Source organism: Carlito syrichta, unplaced genomic scaffold (assembly GCF_000164805.1).
Source record: "Carlito syrichta isolate Samal-C Ts95f unplaced genomic scaffold, Tarsius_syrichta-2.0.1 Scaffold271070, whole genome shotgun sequence".
NCBI classification, from domain to species: Eukaryota; Metazoa; Chordata; class Mammalia; order Primates; family Tarsiidae; genus Carlito; species Carlito syrichta.
Window position 1 is genome coordinate 332,953 of NW_007215166.1, and position 26,363 is coordinate 359,315.

A 26,363-nucleotide genomic window follows, 5' to 3' on the forward strand; every position below is an offset into this window, starting at 1 on the left:
AAGGCTGCGGTGGCCGGGAGCGGCCACTGCACTCCAGTCTGGGCGACAGTGAGACTCCAACTCAAAAATAAATAAATAAATAAATAAATAAATAAATGGTCATAAATTAAATCCTACTATGATCTAATTCTATTGAGATTCTTCTTTTCAAAATACAAACAGCTCTAAGTTCTCCCTTAAACCCAAGGTGCATTTTTCATCCAACTTGGTGCACACCTTAGGGAAGGATGTAGCTCTCTGTCATGAAACTAACACATTTCCACATTTCTTCTGATAAACTGAAGTGTGTCTGGCACCACCCTCAGACTTTCTATAGAATTTACCTTAGAAGAAAATAAAATATGTCTGACTTCATGCTGTCTGTAGTGAAATGACCATAGGGACAGGTCTAAATGGTTTATTAAGTAAGAAAGATTAAACATATGAAAAATTGTTCTCTCTTAAAATATTTCTTACCCACACATGTAATTTATATCATGGTAAGATCAACACAAAAGGTCTATTGTTTTTGGCAAAATAACCTGGAAACATCCTTGATTAGGATGCCAACTGAAAGCACTGTTTAATACTGTCGACAACCATTAGTTTTAGACAGCTGTTTCTACTATTATTTTATTTATGGAAACATATGAAAAGAAGTAAATTTGGGACTAGAAGACACAATGTATTAAAGAGGTGTAATATTTTAATTGTATAATTCTTATCTGTGTGTCAACATCACAAGTAATATGCTCTGAACATCACTGACTTGGAATGGTAATGACAGAAATTGTTTTTGCAATGAAAGATTACTCTCATAGATATTTGAAAAAGATGCCAGCATTTAAGTTCATCAATATCTGTTTTTAGTGGGCTGTACTTTGAGAAGTGATTGCCTCTTTCTGGGGGGAATGGATAATTCTTTATACTGATATTCCTTCCATTTACTGCAAGATGTAAATATGAACACCTCCACTGGATGAGTTCCATGGTCAGTTAATATCCAAAGCAGTGTTTCCTCCATTGTAGCCACGTGTTCATCATTCAATAGAAGCAACTAGTGCCTACAAATACATCTGAAAGAATATACATCTGAAAGAATATAGCACAGGCCATGATTTTAAAACTGGTGTTCCATTCTTCCAGACCTGTGTCTTATAATTTTGTGTTTTTATGGATTATAGACCAAGGATGCGAAAAGGAGGACCAGCATACAGGTCTGAACTAGGCAGAAGAAGAATCTGGTTACATTATCTGCACATTCTAGCTATTTCATTTATTTAAATTTTAGTAACCATTTTAAGAAAATTTTTGTGTGACAAAATACAAGGTATAATGTAGAGTTAAAGCATACATGCTATAGTGGAAAGAGGCCTGGCCTCTGGTTTTTTCCCTCCCCCCGTTATATGACCTCAGATAAATTACTTCAATAACTTTCATGTCTGGGCCTTAGCTTTCCATTTGGTTTCCTTATCTGAAAATAAGAGTTACTGTGAGAAGGATCAGACAAAAAAGGTTTTAACAGTATGAAGTGGCACAGAAGGTCAGGATATTTCTGTGATAACTTGAAAATATGACTGCCAGAGATCACCAATCTAGAGTCAAAGTCAAGAACTTAAGGGATAGATATCTGGTCTGAGTTACCTTGGTTTACTGTTTCAAGTTCCTATTTTACCTCTGTAGACACAGCCTTAGAATTAAGTAAAATGTGCAAAAGTAAACTAGGTAGTCTATTTTATGAGTTCTGTTAAAATTTTCAATGATTTATTTCCTATTATGAAATTAATATGTACTAAATGGAAAAACTTCCAACAACTTAGAATGGTATAAAGAAAAGGTGCCTTCTCTCTACTACTGCTTGCTTTCTTCTGCTCAATCTCTCTCTCTCTCTCTCTCTCTCTCTCTCTCTCACACACACACACACACACACACACACACACACACACACACACACAGGATTTCCCATTTTCACTCCCAAGAGATAAATATTAATCAACAGTTTCTTGTAAAATCAAATACTTTGAAGATGAAAAACACTGTAAGACATTTATGGATTTTTTTTAAATTAAAGAAAAATCTAGAATTATCCTCTGCCAGTCAGAGTTGATGAAATCTCAAATTTCCTTGAAACAACAGAATGACCAATTTCTGGGTGAGGGAATTGAAACAATAACCCTGTAAACAAACTGTCCAAAGTGAATGGCCTGAGACAGCCTACAGCAAAGACGGAATAAAGCCTTCAAGAAACACTACCTCCTCATCATGGTTTATAACAACTTGATGACGTTCTTCAACATGTTTTAATGATTATCATACCTTCCCCTTCACAAAGGATTGATTTATTATGGTTTAAATTTAAAGAATACTGGTTTCCCAGTTGTGAATCAGGCTTAGATTACAGACCACATAAAATCAATGACTTTGTTCTAGGCAAGAAAAAACAGTGTTCATTTAAGTGCCCAAGGAATAGTCCTGGAGAAAAATTCCTCATACTATTCTCCATACTAACTATTTCCACCATCCGCCTCACCACCTCCACCCCTCCCCCCTTCACCGTCATCAGCACCACCACACTTAACACTTTTATGCCACCTTAACCTCCACAGGCTACTTCATATATTATTTATTCTAATGCTCAAGATGATTCTGTCAGATAGAAAGAACACTCATAGCTTTCCAATTTACAGATTAAAAAAAGAACCCTGAAGCTCAGAGCAGTGAAGTGATGGGTCCAAGGTCACTCCAACAGGAAGGTACAGGGTCACCTCTCATCCAGGTAGCCTGATGACTCCTAAGCATCTATCTCCAGCTCAGCTCTTTCCTCTTAAACCACAGAATCCACATCCAAATGTCTCAACATCTGCATTTTGCAGTCCCAAATGCAGATAGACTCACAGTTTCCAGGCTGAGCCTATAATATTCTTCCACAAGCCCGTTTCTCTTTTAATGGTTTTCTTTCTCAGTGAATGGTATCACACTTTCAGTTGTTCAAGCCCCAAATCTAGGCATCATTCCCACCTCCTCCTCTTTCTCAGCATGCATATATGCTCCATCACCACATCCTATAGATTCTGCTCTTGGAATATTTTTCAGATCTGCCCACTTCTCTTTGTCTCCACCATGAACACTGTAGTCCAAGAGTCCACCATTCCCCACGGTGAAGTCACTTCCATGTTTACATGCTGCCTTTCCCTTACTCTATCCATTCTCCATGCTACAGCCACAGTGATCAGGTAGTTCCTCTGCTTAAAATCTTTTGGTGGCTTCCAGTGCTCTTTAGATAAAAATAAGAATCCTTAGTGTGGCCTACAAGAGCCTGTATGTTTCGATCTCCTTGTTTCTCTCTAGTCACATTCCTGCCTTCATCTTTCGTTTTCATCAGCCTGACTGTCCTTTATTTTACCCGATGCACCCCACTCCCTCCCTCTTTAGGGCCTTTGCACTGGATCTTCTAAATGCCTAGAATGCTTGTGCCCATTTGCTGTCACTTACTAAATTCTAACTCGTTCTTCAGCTCAAATGTCACTTCTTCAGGGAGGTCCTCCCTGACCACCAGGCATTTCTCCTTTACCACTAATAATTGTGAGTTTGTTTGTTCACTTGTTTTTACCTGTTACCTCCATTGCCTTGAAAACTCTGTGACAGCTTCTCACCATTGCACTCCTGGTGCTTGGCACAGGGCCTGGCAATATGGTAGACAACAAATATGTGTTCAATGAGTGACTGAAAGCCAGAAGTCACACTCAGACCTGCTGACACTAATATGTACAGCATTCTTCCTCAAAGGAATCAGTTCTTTTAGCTTGGAAGTTAAAGCTTAGAAATGAAATTCTGAGCCACATGGTACATCTCAGCACTGTCAAAAGGAGGTTTATGATTTAAAATTGCTAATACTCAGACATGCAGAAAGCAAGGCTTTGACATTCGTCACTAGTGTAACACTAATATACAGAGAAGAGTATAGTGGAATTTGTTTAATTTTCACTTCTTAAAATAACGACAAACCACATTTCACTAAATTCCCTATGATATGACACTTTGGATGGGGTTAAGGGAATGAGGTGTTCTAGTTACAAGTTCTCATCTTGATAAGAATTATAACCAAATAAAAAGTTATCTCTAACATTATAATGAACAAAATATATCTTTTACTTAAAAAATTTAGAATATCGTTTTTCCAGGTCCCACTGAATATATCAATCACTTATTTATTAGTATAATTTAGAAACAGAAAATGCTATCTAATAGAGAATTCCTTTAGCAAGGTGTTGGTTGACATTTCACTGAATATAATGAGAAAAAATTGGACAGATATGGGATACGGTGAGATGGTAAGAGTCTTTTGTGCACTACTTTATTTTCTGGAGGTATGCCTGGGCCGTGGGGACCTGTCTACACTGCTGAAGTCATCATCAGGACTTTTGCTACCACCAACAAACACGTCTGCTCTGGCAGTCTTTTGAGGCAACTTGGGTAAACTTATCTTGGCAATGTGGCAACCTCCATTTTCAGAACCATTTCTCCAAATAAACATGTCACTTTCTTAAAAATAAAGACCCTATTATAGTATATGTAATCTTAAAATGCCTAACTCCTTTTTCTCTGGAATTCTGTTTGATTATGGTCAGATTCACTGAGGTTCTAGCTCTAAGCCCTTCAGTCATAAATTATCTCCTAACATCTTGTAAACTAGTACCAGCTAATATAGCAACTCTTTCAAATACCAACATATCCTTTTAGTATCTGGTAAAAGCCAAAAAATATCCTTCCCCTCTTTCTTCCTCTAATTCAGTCAACACACGTTGGCTGAGGGTCTACTATGTGCCAGACACTGTTTTAATCTCTGGGGATACAGTAGTGAAAAAAAAAATAGTGTCCTTGTCCTTATAAAGCTTACATTATATGTCCTTTATAAATGAAAGTGAAAACAATAGGAAATAGTTCAGCTGTTATGATACCAAAGGGGTGATCAGATATGGTAAAGTCAAGATTCATCTATTTCTGAACTTTAAAATCCTCCTCCTTTCTATATTTTGAAGATTATGGAAGTCACTTGTTTTTAAACATAGTAATCTATTCCACGTAAGCCTGATGGGAATTTATTTTTATAATAGTGGCCCAAATTTAGAAAGGATCAATCTTAAAATTTGTAAAATGTTTTTAAACATACTTTAGAATAAGAAATGATACTATGATGATTAACTAATGATTCCCAACATGACATTTATCTAAACATACTGCTCCATTCTCATTTCATCTGTTCAGGTGGTTTCTCCTGGGTCTTCTTGAGAGGATACAAAATAGGGCAATGTCTTAGTCATTTTAGGATATACAAGGCTTGCCAGTGCCTGGTACATTGAAACAGATGCTTAATACAACTATTTATTGAAATGAAATGTTAAATTCAGATGATTAACAAGAATAGTGTGCAAACTGGCAAGATAAATGGGTTCCTTCCATAGTGTTAGAATATGATGATGTCTTTTTTAAAAAAATAAATCTTTAAGCTTCTGGGTTTCTCTCTCTCTCTCTCTCTCTCTCTCTTTTTTTTTTTTTTTTGACGATGCAGAGCATTTAGTAACTTAAGTGGAGGGGGAAGATGGTGGCCGAGCAAGTCAGACTATGCAAGTCCCGGTGTTGAGAGTGCTGGTAAGCGATTGGGCGTGTGAGTGGCTGACTGAGTGAGGGCTAGGGAGCTAGTGGCCAGGGCTCTCCTAGTGCAGTGACTGGTGCCACACCACAGTTGCTGGGCTTGGACCCTAGTAATTCCTAGGACACAGAAGCCGAGCACCATTTTCTTTCTTTTGTTTACTTTTTTAAATTAACAAAACCCTCCCTGGGAAGAAAATGCTGGAAGAGACTGTCTAAGTGGGGGCTCGAGAGCAAATGACCAGACCCCAGGTGTAATAGCTGCTGCTGCAGTTTCTTTGCTTGGTCCTGGCTCTTTCCAAGGTCACAGAAGCTGAGTGTCATTTTTTTTTAATGGACAGAAGTTTTCCTGTGAAAAGTAGTGGGGAGAGACTGTCACCCCAGGCTCTGCCTCACCATTGGCAGGAGAGACTGCTGGCTCCAGGCTTTGCCTCACCACTTCAGCACATGGCAGGGCACTGGCAGCAGGGGCTATAGAGGGAGTTTAGAGACAAAGTCCCACAGAAGAGGACAAGAGAGGTACCCCACCACCATCTTGAAGGCAGGGCAGAAAAGTGCTCTGAATTGCTCACCACGGAGCAACAGACCCGATCTCTGTGACTGGTGGATCAACTACTCAGGGATTGATTGTGACCCAGAGAGAATATCCTGAAAGCATAAACTTTGGAGGGACATGATGAGTGCTGAGTTTCAGGCACTCCACCCTCTACCCTGGTCCAGCCGTGACACAAATGGTGTGGCCAGAAGAGGACGAGGAAGGACTCCAAAGATATCAGTGAGCAAATCCAGAGCCCAGATCAGGGAAGAAGAGAGGACTGAGCAAATATCAGAAGGGAAGTCTCTCCTATTGACACTGACTAACAGAAATAAAGAGAAAAACAAGAGATATGTCACAAATGAGGAAAAACCAAAGGAAGATCACAGGCATTTTCAAGTGTAAGAAAGACAAAACACCTGAAAGATCAGACCTTGGTGCCCAAACAATGGAGTCACCAACTACTGGCCTCAGAATATGATAGGGATTAGGGAATGGAAGGAGAGAGTAAATAAGACTCAAGAAAGACAAGATGCAACACTGAAAGAACTTGTAACAGAGATTTTGGGCAATAAAAAATTTCATTCAGGATAATAACAAGATGACAAACATGGAAAGCAGAATTAATCTAGCTGAAGAAAGATTCAGAACATGAAGACCAGAATATGGAATTAACCCGATCTGTAAAAAACAGAAAGAAGACTCAGAAAGAAAGAACAAAGACTACAAGAGATGTGCAATTATATTCAGAAGCTGAACCTATGCCTGATTGGTATCCCAGAAGAAGAAAGAAAAATGGAGAATAACTTGGAGCAAGTATTCCAGGAGGTAATCCAAGAAAGCTTTCCCCATCTCACAAGAGATGTGACCAGCCAAGCACAAGAGATACAGAGAATCCTCACAAGATATCAAAAGAGAACACCAACTCCTAGACACATAGTAATTCACCTACACAAAGTAGGCACAAAAGAAAAAATACTAAAGGCAGCAAGAGAGAAAGGTTAGACTACGTACTGGGGAAAACCAATAAGAATAGCAGGAGACCTATTGGCAGAAACACTACAAGCAAGAAAGGACTGGAGCCCTATATTCAAAGTCCTCAAAGATAAACAATTTCAACCAAGAATTTCCTACCCAGCCAAGCTCAGTTTCATCAGTGATGGAGAATTAAAATCCTTCCCAGACATCTAATCCCTAAAAGATTATGCAGCTTCTAGACCAGCACTACAGGAGACACTTTAAAAGGTATTAAGCACAGAAGAAAGAAAGAAAAAAAAAAGAATGACCACAAACTTCCCAAGAGAACAGCAGAGCACAGAATCAACAGAGAATACAGCATAACAAGAAACTTGAAAACACACACATACGACAACCCCAAAGCCAAAAGAAGACAAGCAAACAAAGAAAAACTTTATAGGAGCCTCATGACAGTGATAAACAATCACATTTCAATAATCAGCCTGAATATGAATGGACTAAATGCACAACTGAAAAGATACAGAATGGCAAACTGGATAAGAAACCATGACCCAATTATTTGATGCAGCCAGGAGACACATCTCACTACAAGGGACACACACTGAATCAAAGTTAAAGGATGGAAAATGAGTTTTCAGGCAAATGGATCACAAAAGGAGGCAGAAGTTACAATCTTAATATCAGACAAAACGATCTTTAAGCTATCAAAAATTTAAAAAAGATGCAAAAGGGCACTACATAATGATAAAAGGTTCAATTCATCAACAAGAAATATCCATCCTAAACATATATGCATCCAACACAGGAGCACCAGCATTTAGAAAGTAACTACTAAGTAAACTAAAAACAGATATTGACTCTAACACTATTCTAGCAGGGGACTCGAATATGCCACCAACAACCCTAGATAGATCAATGAGGCAAAAAAACAACAAGGAGATCCAGAACCTAAACTTGACACTCAACCAAATGGACTTCATAGATACCTACAGGTTATTCCACCCAATAACCACAGAATATACATTCTACTCATCACCACATGGAACATACTACAAGATTGATCACATCCTTGGCCATAAATCAAGCATAAACAAATTCTATATGGTTGAAATCTTGCCATGCACACTCTCAGACAACAGTGAAGTAAAAATAAATATCAACACCAACAAAATTTCCCCAAAGCCCATAAGACATGGACACTAAATAGCATAATGCTGAACAACTACTGCGTCAACACTGAAATGAAAGCAGAAATTAAAAGATTCCTGGAAACAAATGAAGAAACATCTTACTAAAACCTCTAGGATGGCATGAAAACAGTTCTAAGAGAGGAATTTATATCTCTACGAGCACACATCAAGAAAACAGAAAGACCACAAGTGGAGAGCCTAACAAATCACCTAAGGGAGCTGGAAAGAGAAGACCACCAAAACCCCAACTTTAGCAGAAGAATCCAAACACCAAAATATGAGCCAAAATACGGGACATAGAAGACAAAAATAACATAGAAAACATAAACAAAACAAAATGCTGGTTCTTTGAAACAAGACTGATGGACCCCTAGCCAGAATGACTAGAAAAAGAGAGAAAAAACCCAAATAAACACAATCAGAAATACAAAAGATCAAATCACAACTGATCCTGAAGAAATACAAAAGATTATCAGAGATTACTATAGACATCTATATGGAAACAAACTTGATAACCTAAATGAAATGGAGGACTTTCTGACATCACACAACCTCCCAAGGTTGAAACAAGAAGACATTGAGACACTAAATAGACCAATAACTACCCAGGAAATTGACTCTGTCATGCAAAAACTACCTACCAAAAAAAGCCCTGGACCAGATGGCATTCCAGCAGAATTTTACAAAACATACAAGAAGGAGCTTATACCAATCCTATTGAAAATATTCCAGGCAATTGAGAAGGATGGAATTCTCCCCAAATCATTTTACAAAGCTAGCATCACACTGATACCCAAACCAGGTAAAGATCCAACAAAAAAGAGAACTACAGGTCAATATCCCTTATGAACATAGATGCAAAAATCCTCAACAAGTTTCTAGCAAATCGGATCCAAAAACACAAATAAAAAATCATCCACCATGACCAAGTAGACTTCATCCCCAGAATGCAGGGCTGGTTCAACATTTACAAGACTATAAATGTAATTAAATACATCAACAGATGTGTAAATGAGAACCACATGATTATATCACTAGATGTAGAAAAAGCTTTTGATAAAATCCAGCACCCCTTCTTGATAAAAACCCTCAAACACCTAGGTATAGAAGGATCATACCTCAAAATTGTAAGTGTCATTTACAATAAACCCACAGCTAACATATTGCTAAATGGACAGAAACTGGAAACATTTCCCCTGAAAAATGGAATAAGACAAGGCTGCCCACTCTCACCCCTCTTGTTCAACACTGTGTTGGAAGTCCTAGCTTGGGCAATTAGACAAGAGAAGGAAATCTGAGGTATCCTAATAGGAAAAGAGGAAGTCAAGTTATCCCCCTTTGCTGATGATATGATCCTATACCTTAAAAATCCAAGAGAATCTGTCAAAAACCTGCTTGCACTGATAAAGGACTTTGGCAAAGTCTCAGTGTACAAAATAAACATGCAAAAGGCAGGTGCGTTCCTAAACACCAACAACAAGCAGGCAGAGACCCAAATTAAAAGCACAATTCCTTTCACAATAGCCACCAAAAAAAAAGATATACCTTGGCATCTTCCTAATCAGAGAAGTGAAAGACATTTACAATGAGAACTACAAAACACTGCTCAAAGAAATCCAAGGAGACACAAACAAATGGAAAAATATTCCATGCTCATGGATTGGAAGAATTAACATTGTTAAGATGTCCATCCTCCCAAAGGCAATAACCCTGTAGGGCTTCCAACACAATGTTGAACAAGAGAGGTGAAAGTGGGCAGCCTTGTCTTATTCCATTTTTCAGGGGAAATGTTTCTAGTTTCTGTCCATTTAGCAATATGTTAGCTTTAGGTTTATCGTAAATGACACTTACAATTTTGAGGTATGATCCTTCTATACCTAGGTGTTTGAGGGTTTTTATCAGGTTCAATGCAATATCCACTAAGTTATCAACATTATTCTTCTCAGATCTTGAAATGACAATACAGAAATTCATATGGAAACATAAACGACCACGAATCGCCAAAACAATCCTTAGCAAAAGAAACAAAGCAGGAGGTATCACACTTCTGACTTCAAACTTTACTATAAAGCTACAGTAATCAAAACAGCCTGGTATTGGTTCAAGAACAGGCATATAGACCAATGGAAGAGGATAGAGATTCCGGAAGCAAAGCCTTAATTCCTCAACCAACTTATCTTTGACAACGCCTCCAACAACAACCACTGGGGAGAGGAGAACCTATTCAGTAAATGGTGCTGGGAAAACTGGCTGGCCACATGCAGAAGATTGAAACAGGACCCGTACCTACCTATCACCGTAAATGAAAATTAACTCTAAAAGGATCAAAGACCTAAATACAAAACCTCAAACTATAAGAATGTTAGAAAATGCAAGAGACACCCTTATGGAAATTGGAACTGGCAACCAATTCCTATTCAGAACCTTAAATGCCCATACCTTAAGAAATAAGATAGGCAAGTGGGACCTCATCGAACGAATGAGCTTCTGCAAAGCAAAAGAAACCATCAAGAAAGCAGGGATACAGCCCACAGAATGGGAAAAAATATTTGCCAGCTGTATATCTGACAAAGTCCTAGTATCTAGGATCTACAAGGAACTCAAACACGTGTAAAGGAAAAAAACCAAACAGCCCCCTTAAAAAGTGGGCAAAAGACATGAATAGACACTTTTCGAAAGAAGATATATAGGCAGCCAACAAACACATGAAAAGTGCTCAGCCTCACTCATCATCAGAGAAATGTAATTCAAAACCACACTGAGATACAACCTAACCCCAGTAAGAATGGCCATCATTAATAAAACAAACAATAACAGATGCTGGTGAGGATGCGGAGAGAAAGGAACGCTTTTACACTGCTGATGGGAATGCAAACTAGTGCAACCTCTTTGGAAGACAGTGTGGCAATTTCTGAAAGAACTAGAAATTGACCTTCCATATGACCCAGCAAGTCTCCTATTAGGAATATACCCAGAGGAACTCACATCATTCTACCTGCACATCGATGTTTGTTGCAGCTCTATTCACAATAGCAGAAACATGGAAGCGACTATGTTGCCCATCCAAGCTGGACTGGATAAAGAAAATGTGGTACATATACACAATGGAATATTATGCAGCCATAAAGAAGGTCAAAGATACGGACTTTGCAGCAACTTGGATGGATTTAGCGTTGATGATACTCAGTGATCAACTACAGAAACCAAGAACATAGCACCCTATGTTGTCACTCATAAGCAAACCTTGAACAATTATTATAGTACTATAAGAAAGGGATTGGCAAACTGGGAATCCCTAGTGGGAAACTGTCAGGGGAGGGGCGGTGTGGGATTGGCAGTTGAGGGAAACTGCTAGGGGAGGGAGGGGCATACCTCATCCACAAGGCTACCTGCATAATCAATGTTTGTATACCTAACCCTGAATTGTACCCCACATCTTTATAATACAAAAAATAATAAGTGTATTGATTCATTGTAGAATAAACATTGTACTTGCGGATATTTTAAGCATTCAGTAACATGTGACCATATATACATCTTATTGATCTTTCTGAATTTCTTTCTTAAATATGACCAAATTCATTTTTAATGTAACAGTATGCAGAAATATATGTAATAAAATAGAAAAATATTTATATAATTTATGAAAATACTTTATCTAATTATATGTAATTTCTACCCACCTCCAATCTTTGAATAGCTGAAGAAATGGAGGCATAGACACTTCCGATTTATATAGAGTAGTTGTCTCAGAGATGAAGGAACAGGGTGGGCTTCATGTGTGTGTGTGACTTGAACTGTCACACAGGTTCTGCACTTAGAAGAAATGAGTCCCATGCTTGATTTAATGCTCTATTGTCGCTGTCTTGAAATTTTAATCATTTTTGAAAAAGGGGCTTGCCTTTTCATTCTGCCTTGGGTCCCACAAATTATTTAGCTGTATTCTGCTAAAATGAATGTCATTGTTTTGAGAGCTCTCTTGTGTCATTCAGGACCAAAGTGTTTATTGCACTCAATTTCTACATTTCATGAGCTCATCAAGAGAAGAGTTCTGAGGGCTGTCAGAGTTGGAATTGTTAGTCACTGGGGAATCTGTATACACTGTGGCCAAGCAGAGATTTTAGACCAACAAAACATAGGCTTCCATTCAATAACTGAGATTTCCAAACACAGTGAAACCTGGTTAACAACTCTGGTTAGTGAAGTGAAGCAATGCCAACAGTTGGTTAATGTAGAACACATGGTTTGGATCCTGCTGTTACTTGAGAAAAGTCCTGACCTTTACTAGAATATGGGGGATGCCTGGGCAAAGGCAGGTACAACTAACTTGACTGAAGAGTCTGGTTACCCATATTAGAAATATTTTTATGATTTATTAAAAAAAATCCTTCAATACTTTTCTACTAAACAAACTGTAGGAAACTGCCTGTGTGTGAAACATGCTTCTCCAACTGGTGCTTCCAGGATTCCAGTTTTCATTGCAAGCAAGCTGTCTGATGGTGGGAAAAAATTCTGTGATACTATGGCTGAAAAGGACATCCTATGCTACTTTTATATGGTAGAAGTCGAAAGACTGCTGTCATCTGTAAGTTACAATTTAAAAAAAAGATGATGGTGATAATTACTATTATTTTGCATCAAAAGCAAATGATTCCAGAAGAACTGATTTATGTTTATCCTAATTTAACCTAGGTGAATTTAAACATTAACATCTAGGTGAAATTTCAATTTTAGGCTAACAATTTTTCCCTGTGGAGTTCAAAGTTTATTTGGAATATGAAGATTTCAACTTTCTTGAGAAAGTTATGTCTCTGAAATAAAAAGTAATCACATAGTTTCTAGAAATTCTTATTAGTGATGAATGGAAGGCCTTCAGGTGTAATGGTACATTCTTCAAGAAGATAAATTTCAGTGTCAAGCTTGGGTTCAAGTCTCTGCTTTTGGTCCTGGGCAATTTACTTCATCTTTCTAAGCCTCAGTCTCTGGATTTGAAATATGGATAAGCACTCAATGCAAAAGGCTGATGTGAAGATCAAATTAGATAATAGATGTAAGTGTCTAGCACAGAGACTAGACATGATAAACACTCTACAAATAAAGTTATTATTATTGACAGATTTTTCTTCCAGGTTTAAATCTATTAGATAGTTACCTTATTGACAGGAATAATGTTTTTGACATTGTAGTAGAAGCCAAAATAAACCATGTTGAAAACCCCATGACGTCCCAAAGTTGCTGTCAATCCTTTGTGAGGCCCTGGAGTCCCAAGCCTTCCTTCTTAATGATGTGTCTTGCATAACCCATAGTGGATGGTTGCTGCAGAAAAGAGAATAAAAGCCAGAAAGATCACCTTTGAGACTGTGGAACACAGTAAATAGCCACATTAGCTTCCCTTCAAGCCAAAATTATTAGGGACTCTCCTCCACCCCAAATATGAATAATCATGCCTAGATCTATGCTTTTTAACAAGAACAAACCAAAAAAGTAAACAAAATTGCATGCACAACAAACAACAGGCTTTATATAAGAGATTGTTGGGAAGTAAAAAACATCTTTGGTGGAATTAGTGAAACTTATTTAATATAATAATTATGAACACTTTCAACATGTAAATAATTGTATCCAATTCTGGATCATCCAAATGAATGAAAGGTTCACCACATAGATAAATTGGTAATCCACCACTATACATAATGCAAAAAGAATTCATATTTGGTTCTGGAATCCAGCATATTTACCTTTTTAATTATATTCTTCTAAAGCAATGATCTCATTGCTTTAATGGTTTAAACTGGTGCTAGGGTAGAAATCAGCCATAAACAGCTGTTGATTGTATACATCCTCAATAAGCTGTACAATCAGTGTGTGTATCACTGCTGTGATAAATTATAAATAAACACTATTGGGAGTACTAGATTATCTTAAATTTACTCATTTCCAGTCCTTGATTGATTACCCATGCCTTAAATGTCCTGACTGCTGGAATCCAGTCTGTTGCTACTTTTGGAACTTGACGAAGAGCTCACTGCATTTTACCCTGAGGTTTACAATTCATTACAATATACTTACATTTTATGCAGGTCTTTAAAATGGTACAAGTGATTGTTTACTTCATGGAGGTACTGCACAAAAAATATCTTTCCCTTTCCTATTTTGACTGAATAGTAAATAGGGAAAATGTTTGGTGTTTATTATTATTTTTTCACCCATAAGGCAAGCACTGATATGCCATTTGTTTGATATTTTACTGGAGCAGGAGTGATCTGATAAACTTTCAGACTGTAAGTATTTTTTTATCATGTGCAATTAAGGCTACATCAGCCAGATGGAATAGAACTAATCCAATCGAGTCTTTTCATCCAACTTGCATTTATAATAGCTCTGTAATTAACAAGAAACATTTAACAAGCTTGTTTATATAGTAAATCCTATAGTTTTTGCTGCTAAATCGTTTAAAAACTCTAGCTATAATGCTACACTCAACTTCATCTATTCACTGAAGAGGATTAATTACAATAAATGGCATTAATCTCAAGGAAACCCTTCTTTGTAACATGAAAACTCCTCATGAGCATGTACCTGGAAACAAAGACTTACCATATAGGAAAACAAAAAAATTTTTGGAAGTTAAAGTTCATTCCCTGTTCGACAACATGAGATTTTTTGTTTGTGTTTTGACTATCGCTCCAAAGTATTTATTCTGATGTTCAAAAGAGACAGGACAAGCTCAGCACAAGCTCATTTCTGTTGGAAAGACCCAGAAGTGCTGAAAAAATTGTCTAAATGCTCTCTTACTCTGAGGGAGGTAGCCTAGGGTCAGGGGAGAGAAAGGAGGCAGCTTTCCTAGGGATGGAGGAACAGGGCAAAGACTAAGCTGCCTGCCAGGCTCACCGAAAAAAACCGTGTCCAACCTAAGCCTTTTCTCTATCCTCACTCATTTAAGGCCCTGAGGAGATACGGGGATAAGGAGCTCAGGAGCTCAGAGGCCATCTGGGTTCTAGGGCAACAGAGAAATAAAAGTACAAAGAACAATAGCTTTCCTAAAAAAGAAAGAAAGAAAGAAAGAGATGTAAAGAGGTTTCCATTGTTTAAAAATCGTAATTTACTAAATTGTCAGAATTAGGATGGCTAAACTAAGTATTAATTTGAATACCATCTTTTTGATCATCTTGGAAAGAGAAGACTTCTACTAGATCTTAGTGAGAATTGACAAATTCACAGATAGCATTTACTGATCATTTATTCCCTGATTTTCATAGGCTTAGGTGCTAGGTAGGTACAAGGACATATAATGCATGGGTTTTTAACTCAGGTACTTTGGTGACTTTGAACTCTAGTTGCCCATAATTAAGTAAACCAGAGGGTAGCATAGTAATCAGAAATAGAAGCTCAGAGTCAGACAGCTCCAGTTTTGAGTCTCAAAAGTATCACCTGCTAACTTTGGCAAGTATTTTATCCTCTGATCAAGTCTCACTTTACTAATTTGTAAACAAGGATAATGATAGAATCTTCCATTATAGGATTCTTGTGATGATAAACAAGTCAATAAACTTAGTCCATTGAAAGCATTCACTGTATATGAAGCTATTTATAATAATGACCGTTATGCTGACAATCATAAAAGTAGTTATAATGATAAAATAACAGGTAATTTCTTTGTTAGTTGAAGGCAGTGTCAATTAAAATGTGGAGTCTGATTTGAGGAAGAAGAAGCTTCTTCCTTCTCACTCCTTCTGGCTGTCCTTTCCTTTTCCCAGAGTCCTGGACTTGTGATGAAGTCCACCAGAAATACATCCAGAATGCAAGATAAGAATGCTTCCTCTGAGGCTCAACCATTCCGACCTCTAGGCCAGAGATCTCATTCCAGAGATGGCGCCTTATCCAGGAACTCTCCTCTCTGAAGCAGTAGATCCTGTAAATTGGACTCTTCCTTATCCCTTGGTTAGCATCCTGGCTAAGATCTCTCCATTTGGCAAGTCTATGGGCTGTAGAAACAAGGCCACATGGAATCAAAAGTTAAGAATGGAAAAATATACGAACTGGTGCTTTACAGCCTGGAGAACGTAGTCATATATGTTATCAAATATTTGGAACACAATGAGCACTCACTGCTCTAAGCCATTATCACAGATGCTCAGTACTTTACATACATTGTGTTATTTAAGTGTGTGAGTTAGGTCTTATCATTACCCTCTTATGACATATAAAGAAATTAAGGCTTAGAAATTAAGTTACTTGCCCAAGATCACAGAGTAAGTGGTAGCATCAGAGTTTAAACTTTTGGACTCCAAGTCTGTGCTTTTACACTCTGTGTGGTTCTGCTATCCTAGAATATCTGATTGTTTCTGTCAACAACCCCATAGTGGGCTGCAGGTATATTCTCATTTTTCAGGTGAGGAAACCAGTGATTGTTAGGTAACTGAATTCTGCATCTAATCATGTTATTCTTTCCATGCTCATTCTTGTTATACATAGATGATAATTTTTTTCCAGAATTTGATAATCCAACTGATATAGGTAACAGATAAATAATAGTACAAACATATTTTCCTAGCAAGTAGGGGCCTTGGGATAAAGAAAAGCCAAAACTCTAATGCCTATAAAAATTAGATGTAAAAGCATAATAGTTTTCCCTCCTTCATTTAGGGACAGTGTATCACAAACATGTAAGCAAATATTTAATCAGAAAGGCAAAACCTGACTTCCACTAGGATGCTTAAATAGGAAAATAGAGAATCATTTTGACTAGATCTCTATAAACACAAGGAATTTTACTAAACTTATTTGATTACTATGCTTCCATTTCAAAGCACACTGGGGACTGATTAGCATCATCAGCCAAATGATTCCAGTTCTATCCAACTCGGCAGGTCAACCACCAGTTCAGTTTCCTTCCAATATTTAGATTCATTCCAATTTTCATACTTAGTTGACAGTTGTGGGCCAAACTGCATTCTAACTTTCCTTGATGTCCCTTTCATTCACTGCACATGAGCAGCCAAGTATGGAAGAGTAAGTGGATTGGGATGAAAATTAACAAATATTTTTTGCTTTAATTTTTATACGAACAGATATGCTATGAATTGTTATATCTGCCCACAAGGGTATTCCATAATGGTTATAGGATATGGAATTGATATTTTGTTTTTAAAAGTTATTAAGATTTTTGATTTTAAAAAAGATCCTAAGTGAAATAAGCCAAACACAGAAAGGAAAACATTGGCCAGGTACGGTGTCTCATGCCTATAATCCCAGCATTTTAGGAGGCTGAGGCAAGAGGATTGCCTGACCCCACAGGTTTGAGACCAGCCTGGGTAACTTGGCGAGACCTCATTTCTACAATAAATCAAAAAGTTAGCCGGGTGTGGTGGCATGTTCCTGTAGTTCCAACGAAGTCTCGCTGAGGCAGGAAGGAAGGCTGAGGCGGAAGGATCGCCTGAGTCAGCAGGACAAGGCAGCGGTGGCCGTGAGCATGCCACCCACTGCACTCCAGCCTGGGTGACAGGGTGAGACTCTGACTCAAAAAAAAAAAAAAGAAAGAAAAATATTGCATGATCTCACTCATACATAAAATCTTAAAAAAAAAAAATCAAATATATAGAGATAGAGAATAAAATAGTGGTTAACAGAAATGGATGGGGAGAGGGAGGTCAGTGGATACAAAGTAGCAGACATACAGGATGTACAAATCTAGAGAACTAATATCCAACATGGGGACTATCGTTGATAAAATTGTATTTTATTGTATTAAGGATTTGTGTTAAATAAATAGATTTACACACTATTTTCATGTAATGAATATGCATATGTACCACCAAATCTAAAATAAAATAAATAAGTAGATTTTAGTCATCTGTGCCACAAACACAAATGTAACTATTGAGAGGATAGATACGTTAATCTGCTTCATGATAGTAACCATTTTGCTATCTATATGTATCTCATCACATCATGTTGTAAATCTCAAATATACACAAAAATTTATTAAAAAATAAAAAAGTTTTAAAAAGAGAGAGAGAGAATCCTCTACCTAAATGATGCTCCCAGGCATCACTCCAGGGCAGTGAATTCTTACTCTCTGAGAGACCAGTACTACCATCAAATCACTGAGATGACTTATGGCAGCCTGAGCTATTTTTTTTGGAGTTCTTCCTTCCAACTACTGACCATAGCTGGCTTTGATTAGCTTGTGAGTTCATAGACAGGGGTTTTAGGCAGTAGGCATTGTTTTCTAGGTAAATAGCTGTCAGAGTATGCCATAGGTATAGGCGTGGGGTGTGTCGGGGGATTTCCTTCATTTCTAAGGCCAAAGAAGAGCCCTAAGCATGCCATGTCAAAGGAAAGCACGCTCCACATGCATTCCTTGACTTGCTTCCTATGGCCAGGTGGATTTTGTCGCATTTGGGAGCCAATGGAATCAGGGTATTGCACCAGACTTCATCATGTGGCTGGAAAGCAAACTGGATCAGACCTTTACACAATGGAGTGAGTGTTCATATCTGGGTCTCGAGAAAAATGCTGCTTTGTTAAAAAGAGGAGACCCAGTTGCTCTATTTAGGTAGGAAAATATGCTTGCTTTTCAGGAGATCGAAGATCTTCCATACTTTTCATTACTCAAATGAGGGCTTGAAGCATTTTCATACATTTGAAAAAATAAAAGAAAAACCTTCCTTTTATTTGAGAACAAAGTGTAAGTGAAACATGAGGAATCAGGCTTAAAAGTCCACATTTATACAGTTATTTTAGCTTAGATAGTTCATTAATTCATCATTGCAGTTTGTTTTAATAGGGCATGATTATGGACAAAAAAGACACCCAAAATATAATGCTATTCTATCTAGAGTTTATGTCAGATGAACAATCTGTTTTTAAACAATCCAAGAGTGGAGAATAATTTGCTGTCAAAAAATCCTCCCAGGCTGGGCGTGGTGACCCAGACCTGTAATTCCAGCACTTTGGGGGCTGAGGCAGGAGCATTGCTTGAGGCCAGTGGTTTGAGATCAGGCTGGGTAACATGGTAAGATCCTCTCTCTACAAAAAAGAAAAGAAAAAAGAAAAATCGCCAGGCATAGAGACACACATCTGCAGTTCTAGCTACTGGGGAGGCTGAGAGTATCACTTGAGCCCAGCCAGGAGTTTGAGGCTTCAGGGAGTTATAATCACATCACTGCATTCCAGCCTGGGTGACCTTTAGAGCAAGACCTTAACTCTAAAACAAAACAAAACAAAAAAGGAAACGAAAATAAGATGCTGTGTTTATTGCAGCACTATTTACAATAGCAAAACCATGGAACCAACCATGCTGCCCATCGAAACTGGATTGGATAAAAAAAAGGTATAATACACAATGAAATATTATGCAGTCATAAAGAAGTACAAAATTATGGACTTGGCAGCAACTTGGATGGATTTAGAGTCTATCATACTCAGTGACTTATCTCAGAAACAAAGAACTGAGTACTACATGTTCACATTCATAAGCAGACCCTGAATATTTACCATAATACTATAAGAAAGGGATTGTCAGTAGCTGGAAACTGCCAGGGGAGGGAAGGAGAAGGCATATAACATTAATAAGGTACCTGATCTCAAACCAGGCAGAGTGGGGACCAAAGGGAGGCCCAAACCTTACCTGTATGATGACCGCTTGTATACCTAATCCTGAATTGTATCCCACATCTTTAAAATTAAATCAAATTAATTAAAAAAAGAAGACGCTGAACCACAAAGGCTATGTCAATACCAAGTGGCTAGTCAATAATCACCCCTGGAAGATCACATGGCCCTCCAAGTGAGGAGACATGGGCACTGTAATGTGTCCCTGCCCTATTAGCAGAGCAGGAAAGAAGGAAGATGACAGTGATGTGGTCACAGGGGTTACTGCTCAAAGGAGACTGGCAACAAAGAAGGAGGCTTTGCTTCTTCGTGTTCCCAGAAACATTTTCTTTTGTTTTTCCTTGAGCATCTCAATTATTCAGGATTCTTTATCCCAATGAAAACATTCGTTGATTAGAAAGGGACTGCTATGTTGATGCTTCTTTTTTCAGAGTTAATTTTTTTGGGCTTTATTTTCTCTACCTATAAAATGAAGATAAAGACATCAGCATGACAGAGATAATGAGAGGATTTGAAGTATCAAGTGAGCATGAGCACCAGGAAAAGTGGAAGTGTTCACTGTGGTGACCAGTGGGATAGAGTGAGAGGGCAATGTTGGTAGAAATCATCCATTATTTTTTTCTTTATATAACTCTGTATTACTTGATTTGTGGGGAAAAGCATGCATTACTTTAGTAATTTATAAACATATATAAAAAATTTAAAATACCAAATAAAAGGAAAACAGCAGGTAAGGAAACGTGCAGAGTGTCTGGTATATAGTAGATGTTCTGTAAATGGTAGCTATTATCATTACTTCAAAGTCTTGATTCTAAAAGCACAAATCTAGGGTTACTGGCACAGAAGAATGGAAGACAAATCATTTTCTGTCGATGATAATAGAGAGGCAACTTGGCTGCTGCCTTAGGTATTGTTGAAAGATAGCTGTAGGAATGGATTCATATGCATAATTTTCTTTTCTGCCCACAAGAATCATGGGCTGGAAAGAAATAATTTATGTGCTGAACAGTTGCCAAGCAGTGTTTCACATAGTAATGCAGGAAAAATTTGAACTTAACTCAATACATCATGCTGAATGCTGACATGCTCTCGAAGCTGGCGTCTCACACTATCTGTAAACAGCCACACACTTGCACTCTATGTAACTCAATTTCTCTCTCACTTTCTTGAAAGAGAGAGTCACAAAATACAGTTCTTCAACTCACTTGATGTTGACCTTACATAATGTAATTAAGTTTAGTTAAATATTTGTTGGTTGTCTATGGAGAAAATAATCAATAAGCTTTAAGATACTATGTGTGATCTAATTGGCCTCTGCTTGATTATTAAGCTCCCAGAATAAAATGTGTAGAACTATAGTTGGTGTAACTCAAAACCAGAACCACATTCTAAACTAATTTTTAAAAAATGCCTATCTTTAAAGATTTTACCATCAATTACACATTTGCTATCTATTCATTGATCCTTAAAATTATAATCAGAGCAAGCAGGTAGAAGACTAATTATTCCTTTCTTGGGTTGAACATCTTTAAAGACTAAATAGAGGTTAAACAGACTTTTGCAATTTCCTAAAGGTTTAGTTTCATATTTGGGGGTGAGAATGATTATGTTCATATGTAACATAGACAAAAAATGACAGAGTAGAAGGAAAACCTGTGCCCCAGCCACACATCAGAGGCAAATCCTATAGACCTCAAGGGAAGGAAAACATAACCCTTTAGCCAAATAATAACTTTGAAGTAGATTTCAAAGTGGAGAGAAAAACTGGGAAACAATTCATACAAGATTTTGCTCCTGGGGAGAAATTCACATTTTCCAGGCTAGCAGAGAACATGCCAGCCAAACAGCGCTTGGTTTAGCACAACTGATAGGGGACTTCTGGTTCTTCTAAATAAATGGATTTTAAAAAGACCATGCACCAATGAGAGGTGGGAAAGGTCCTATAAGGACAGCAAGCTACAAAGTCACACTTTCGGCAAGACTGGAGGTACAACTCATCTTCAACAGAGCAATCCTTGGGGAAGCTTAATCCTACACCAAAGAGATTATGCACCAGAACAATTCTCTACTTGGGTTTAGCTTGAAGGATGGGGGGAGATTTGGGTCTATCTCAATTTTATCTAAACATGTTTTTACCCCCACTGAACCAAACCAGAGCATGACAAAGCTCTGATTATTTTGCTCCCCACAGAAGGTCAAGCATATTTAAATTAGAGACCGGTTTTCTTCATTCACTGTGAATTCTGAGATGCTGGCCAAGATTCTGGCATTGGAATTGGAGGAAGTGTGGCAGGGATTATAGTCTTTGACTGATATGGTGGCAATTTAAAAAGTGGAGGCGAGACAAGCACACCTATTAACATATTTCATACATAAGTTGGAAGGATACGAGGGCAGCATCAGGAACCAAATTAACCACAATTTCCTTTCAGTTTTTAGAACAGTTTATGGCTAAGCTGGGTGGGAAAGCATATTTGTGGGTAACATACTTCTGACTGGCTACAGCATCAGCCTAGACCACAGAGGGGAAACCCTGGGCAACTGGAGTCAGTGCCATACCTGTCATTCTCAGAAGTCCTGACAAGACTTGAACTTGGAGCACCAAGACGGCAGTTCCCTTCATTCAGCGGCCAAGAACATAAAAGAAGGAGCTTCTGCTCTCTGCCGGTGCTCCAGGGTATCGGGTCCCCTGCCATGGACTCCACACTTTGTGGGGTCCCTCCCATTCTGGCCCTCCACCAGTCATGCACTCTCCACATTGCCAAGAGGACATCTACCTAGACCCGACATCTCTTTCTAAATCACGCTTTCTGACCCTGGACTGTAGCAGTTCTTCTGCTCCATCTTTTTCACTCTGCCATTCCCAAAAGATTTTTAAGTATAATATTAAATGCCACATCGACCACTCCTGTCCTCGAATGTCTTCCACTGCAGAGTGCCTCTCAGCTGCAGCAATTTCTTGGGAAATTTTACCACTTAAGGCTGAAGAAATGGGAAAATCCAAAATACTCTGCAGAGGATTCCATGATGGTTCATGCCCAAGACATGAGAGTAGACAGGATGAACAGTAGACATGCTGCCTGAGAAACTCACACAATTGGCAGGCCAATAAGACTTATCGACCTGCCAAATAAGTGTCAAAGGGGAGCTTGCTCTGCTTTCTGAAAGGTGTTATCAACCTAGTTAGCCATTCTGCATACAGCCCATCTGTTTAGTTTTCCATCACAGCTGTTCACTGTAATTGATCGAAAAGGCTGAAAACGAGCTTAGTTCATAACCATCTCTGTGAAGTAACTAAGAATCCATGATCAAGAATCCAGGTAGGCCAGGCGCAGTGGCTCAGCCTGTAATCTCAGCAATTTGGGAGGCTGAGGCAAGAGGATTGCCTGAGCCCGGGGAGTCAAGACCATCCTGGGCAACTTGGTGAGGCCTCATCTCTACAATAAGTCACACACACACACACACACACACACACACACCAGCCAGGCATGGTGGCATGTGTCTATAGTTCCAGCCACTTGGAAGACTGAGGCGGAAGGATCATCTAAGCCCAGCAAGTCGAGGCTGCAGAGTCCATGAGTGTGCCACTGCACTCCAGCCTGGGCGACAAGAGTGAGACTCCAATTCAAAAAAAAAAAAAAAAAGAATCCAAGTTAACTTGATACAACTATGCCAGAGAAAGAATACCTTGATTGTGGCAGAATTCTTCCCATAGTGGCTTCAAACTTTTTTAGTTTCATCTCTAATTTTTGCTGTTAGATACTAGTTATTTATAGCAAACAGATAATCCAGCTACTACTATTTATGACAGTGGACCTACACCTGAGTTTAAAAACCTTGTCAATAGACACTGTATACAGTCTACCAGTTTTCATGCCTTGATATAGAATTCAAAGTGAATGGATGGTACTGGCATTTGAGAATGACCTAAGGCACTTTGAAGGAGAAGACTGACCATCACTCGGTAAGCTGTATTTGTTCCCACAGCTGGAGTCAGCTGTGACTGCTCAATATTAATTGGGGCAAATCTGTCTTTACTTAAACTTAGGAATTTATAAGATCAACTTGCATCTAAAAATAGTTATCATTGGTTGTGTGCCTACCATTGGCCAGGTTTTGTGTTAAGACCTTTGCATATATTAACACATTTAAATTCTCATAAAATGCATGTTGTATTAATAACTACTAACACTTATGAAACCATCACTGCACACCAGACTGTAGTGACAGCTTTATACATGCTTTTCATTTAATCTTCATTACATTGCTTGACATGGCTATTACTATTAGGTTTTCCTAACAAAAGAGGAAACTGAGCTAGCATCAGGTAGGAAACATGAAGCTGTCATGAGGTCAGTAACTGAATTCTCCCTCCTGGGCTTACTTTAAGGAAGATGCACTGATCACCACCGTTTTTCCAATGAGGGAGCAGCAAGTATATTGTTCAAGGCCATATTGTTAGAAAACAGGAAAATGTACCAAAAGGAAAACAAACAAACAAACAGTTCCTTTAAAAAATGGGCAAAAGACATGAATAGACACTTCTCAAAAGAAGATATACGGGCAGTCAACAGACACATGAAAAAGTACTCAGAGAAATGCAAATCAAAACCACATTGAGATACCACCTAACCCCTGTAAGAATGGCCATCATTAATAAAACAGATGCTAGCGAGGATGTGGAGAAAAAGGAACACTGCTGGTGGCAATGAAAACTAGTACAACCTCCTTGGAAAATAGTGTGGCAATTTCTAAATGAAGTAGGCATTGACCTTCCACATGACCCGACAATCTCCCTACTGGGAATATACCCAGAGGGACTCAAACCATTCAACAAAACAGAAACCTGCACACACATGTTTACAGCAGCACTGTTCACAAAAGCAAGAACATGGAATCAACTATGCTGCCCATTTAAAAAATGTGTTACATATACACGATGGAATATTATGTAGCCATAAAGAAGGACAAACATATGGATTTCTCAGCAATTTGGATGGATTTAGAGTCTATCGTACTCAGTGATCTATCACAGAAATAAAGGACAAAGTACTGCATGTTCTCATTCATATGTGGACCCTGAACATTTACCATAATACTATAAGAAAGAAAGAACCCTGACCCTTCTTTGCCAGCTTGTCTTCCTGTTCTAGATAGCTCTGCTTATAGATGTTCTTTGATAATTGTCACACAAGGCTTAAACTTTGTTAGAAATTGTAGATCAGGAAGAATTGGAGATCCTTGCTTCTCTAAATGAAGGCCTGCATCTGAATTAAGATGGGCCAGGAAGTCATTCTCATGCAATCAGCTGAGAAGTTTTCTCTGAAGGTTTAATCCTGATAGAGCCATGAGAAGCATTTTCGATTATGTACTTCCCTTTAAGCTATTCTTTATTTTCTAAATTTCTACAATGATCATGTATTATGATTACTATTATTATTATTATATGAGTTGAAGTCTCACTCTATCACTCAGGCTGGAGGGCAGTTGCACACTGATGGCCACCACAGCCTTGACCTGCTGGGCTCAGGTGATCCTTCTGCCTCAGCCTTCCAAGTAGCTAGAACTAGAGGAACACGCTACCAAGCCCAGCTAAGTTTTCTTTAATTTATTGTAGAGATGAGGTCTCACCAAGTTGTCCAAGCTGTTCTCAAACCCCTGGGCTCAGGTAATCCTCCCACCTCAGCCTCCCAAAGTTCTGGGATTACAGGCTTGAGCCATTGTGCCTGGCCAAGCATGTATTAATTTTAAGTAAATGTTCACAGACAAAATGTGAATAGATTCTCATGTTAAAACATTCAACTACACAAAGCCCTTCTCTTAAACTCCTACCTTCTCCTCTGCCATTCCAATCTCCTCTCCAGAAGTATGAATTTTAGTATGAATTCTTCTAGACCCACACTGTCCTGTATGGAAGTCATTACCCACATGTGGCCATTGAGCACTTGAAATAACCTAGTTGAAATGGGCTGTAAGCATAAAATATACCTCCGGTTTAAAGATTTAGTGTAAAAGGGATGTAAATATCTCATAACATTTTATATTAATTGTATGTTGAAATAACAAACTGTAGAGACAGTAAAAAGATCAGTGATTGACAGGGATGAGAGAGAGGAGGAAGAGATGAATAGGCACAGAGGATTTTCAGGGTACACTATATGGTACTATAATGATGGATACATTTGTCAAAATCCATAGAATGTACAACACTAAGAGCGAACACTCATGTAAACTATGGACTTTGGTGATAATGACATGTCAGCATGTATTCTGCAATTGTAACAAATGTACTGCTCTAGTGGAAGACATTGACAACAGGGAAGGCTATGTGTGGGTAGGGCTAGGGAGTTCATAGGAAACTCTGTACCTTTTGCTTAATTTTGCTGTGAATCTAAAATTATCTAAAAAATCCCTCC

The 26,363-nt window shown here is 38.2% G+C and overlaps 1 protein-coding gene across 1 annotated transcript in view; it reads right to left on the bottom strand.

Annotated features, from left to right (window-relative positions):
- SLC25A21 (solute carrier family 25 member 21) overlaps positions 1–26,363 on the bottom strand; it is a 202,643-nt gene that overhangs the window by 17,484 nt on the left and 158,796 nt on the right. Inside the window, 2 exon segments of the mRNA XM_021709660.1 lie at positions 13,484–13,581; positions 13,584–13,647. Coding sequence (XP_021565335.1) covers positions 13,484–13,581; positions 13,584–13,647 — 162 coding nt within the window.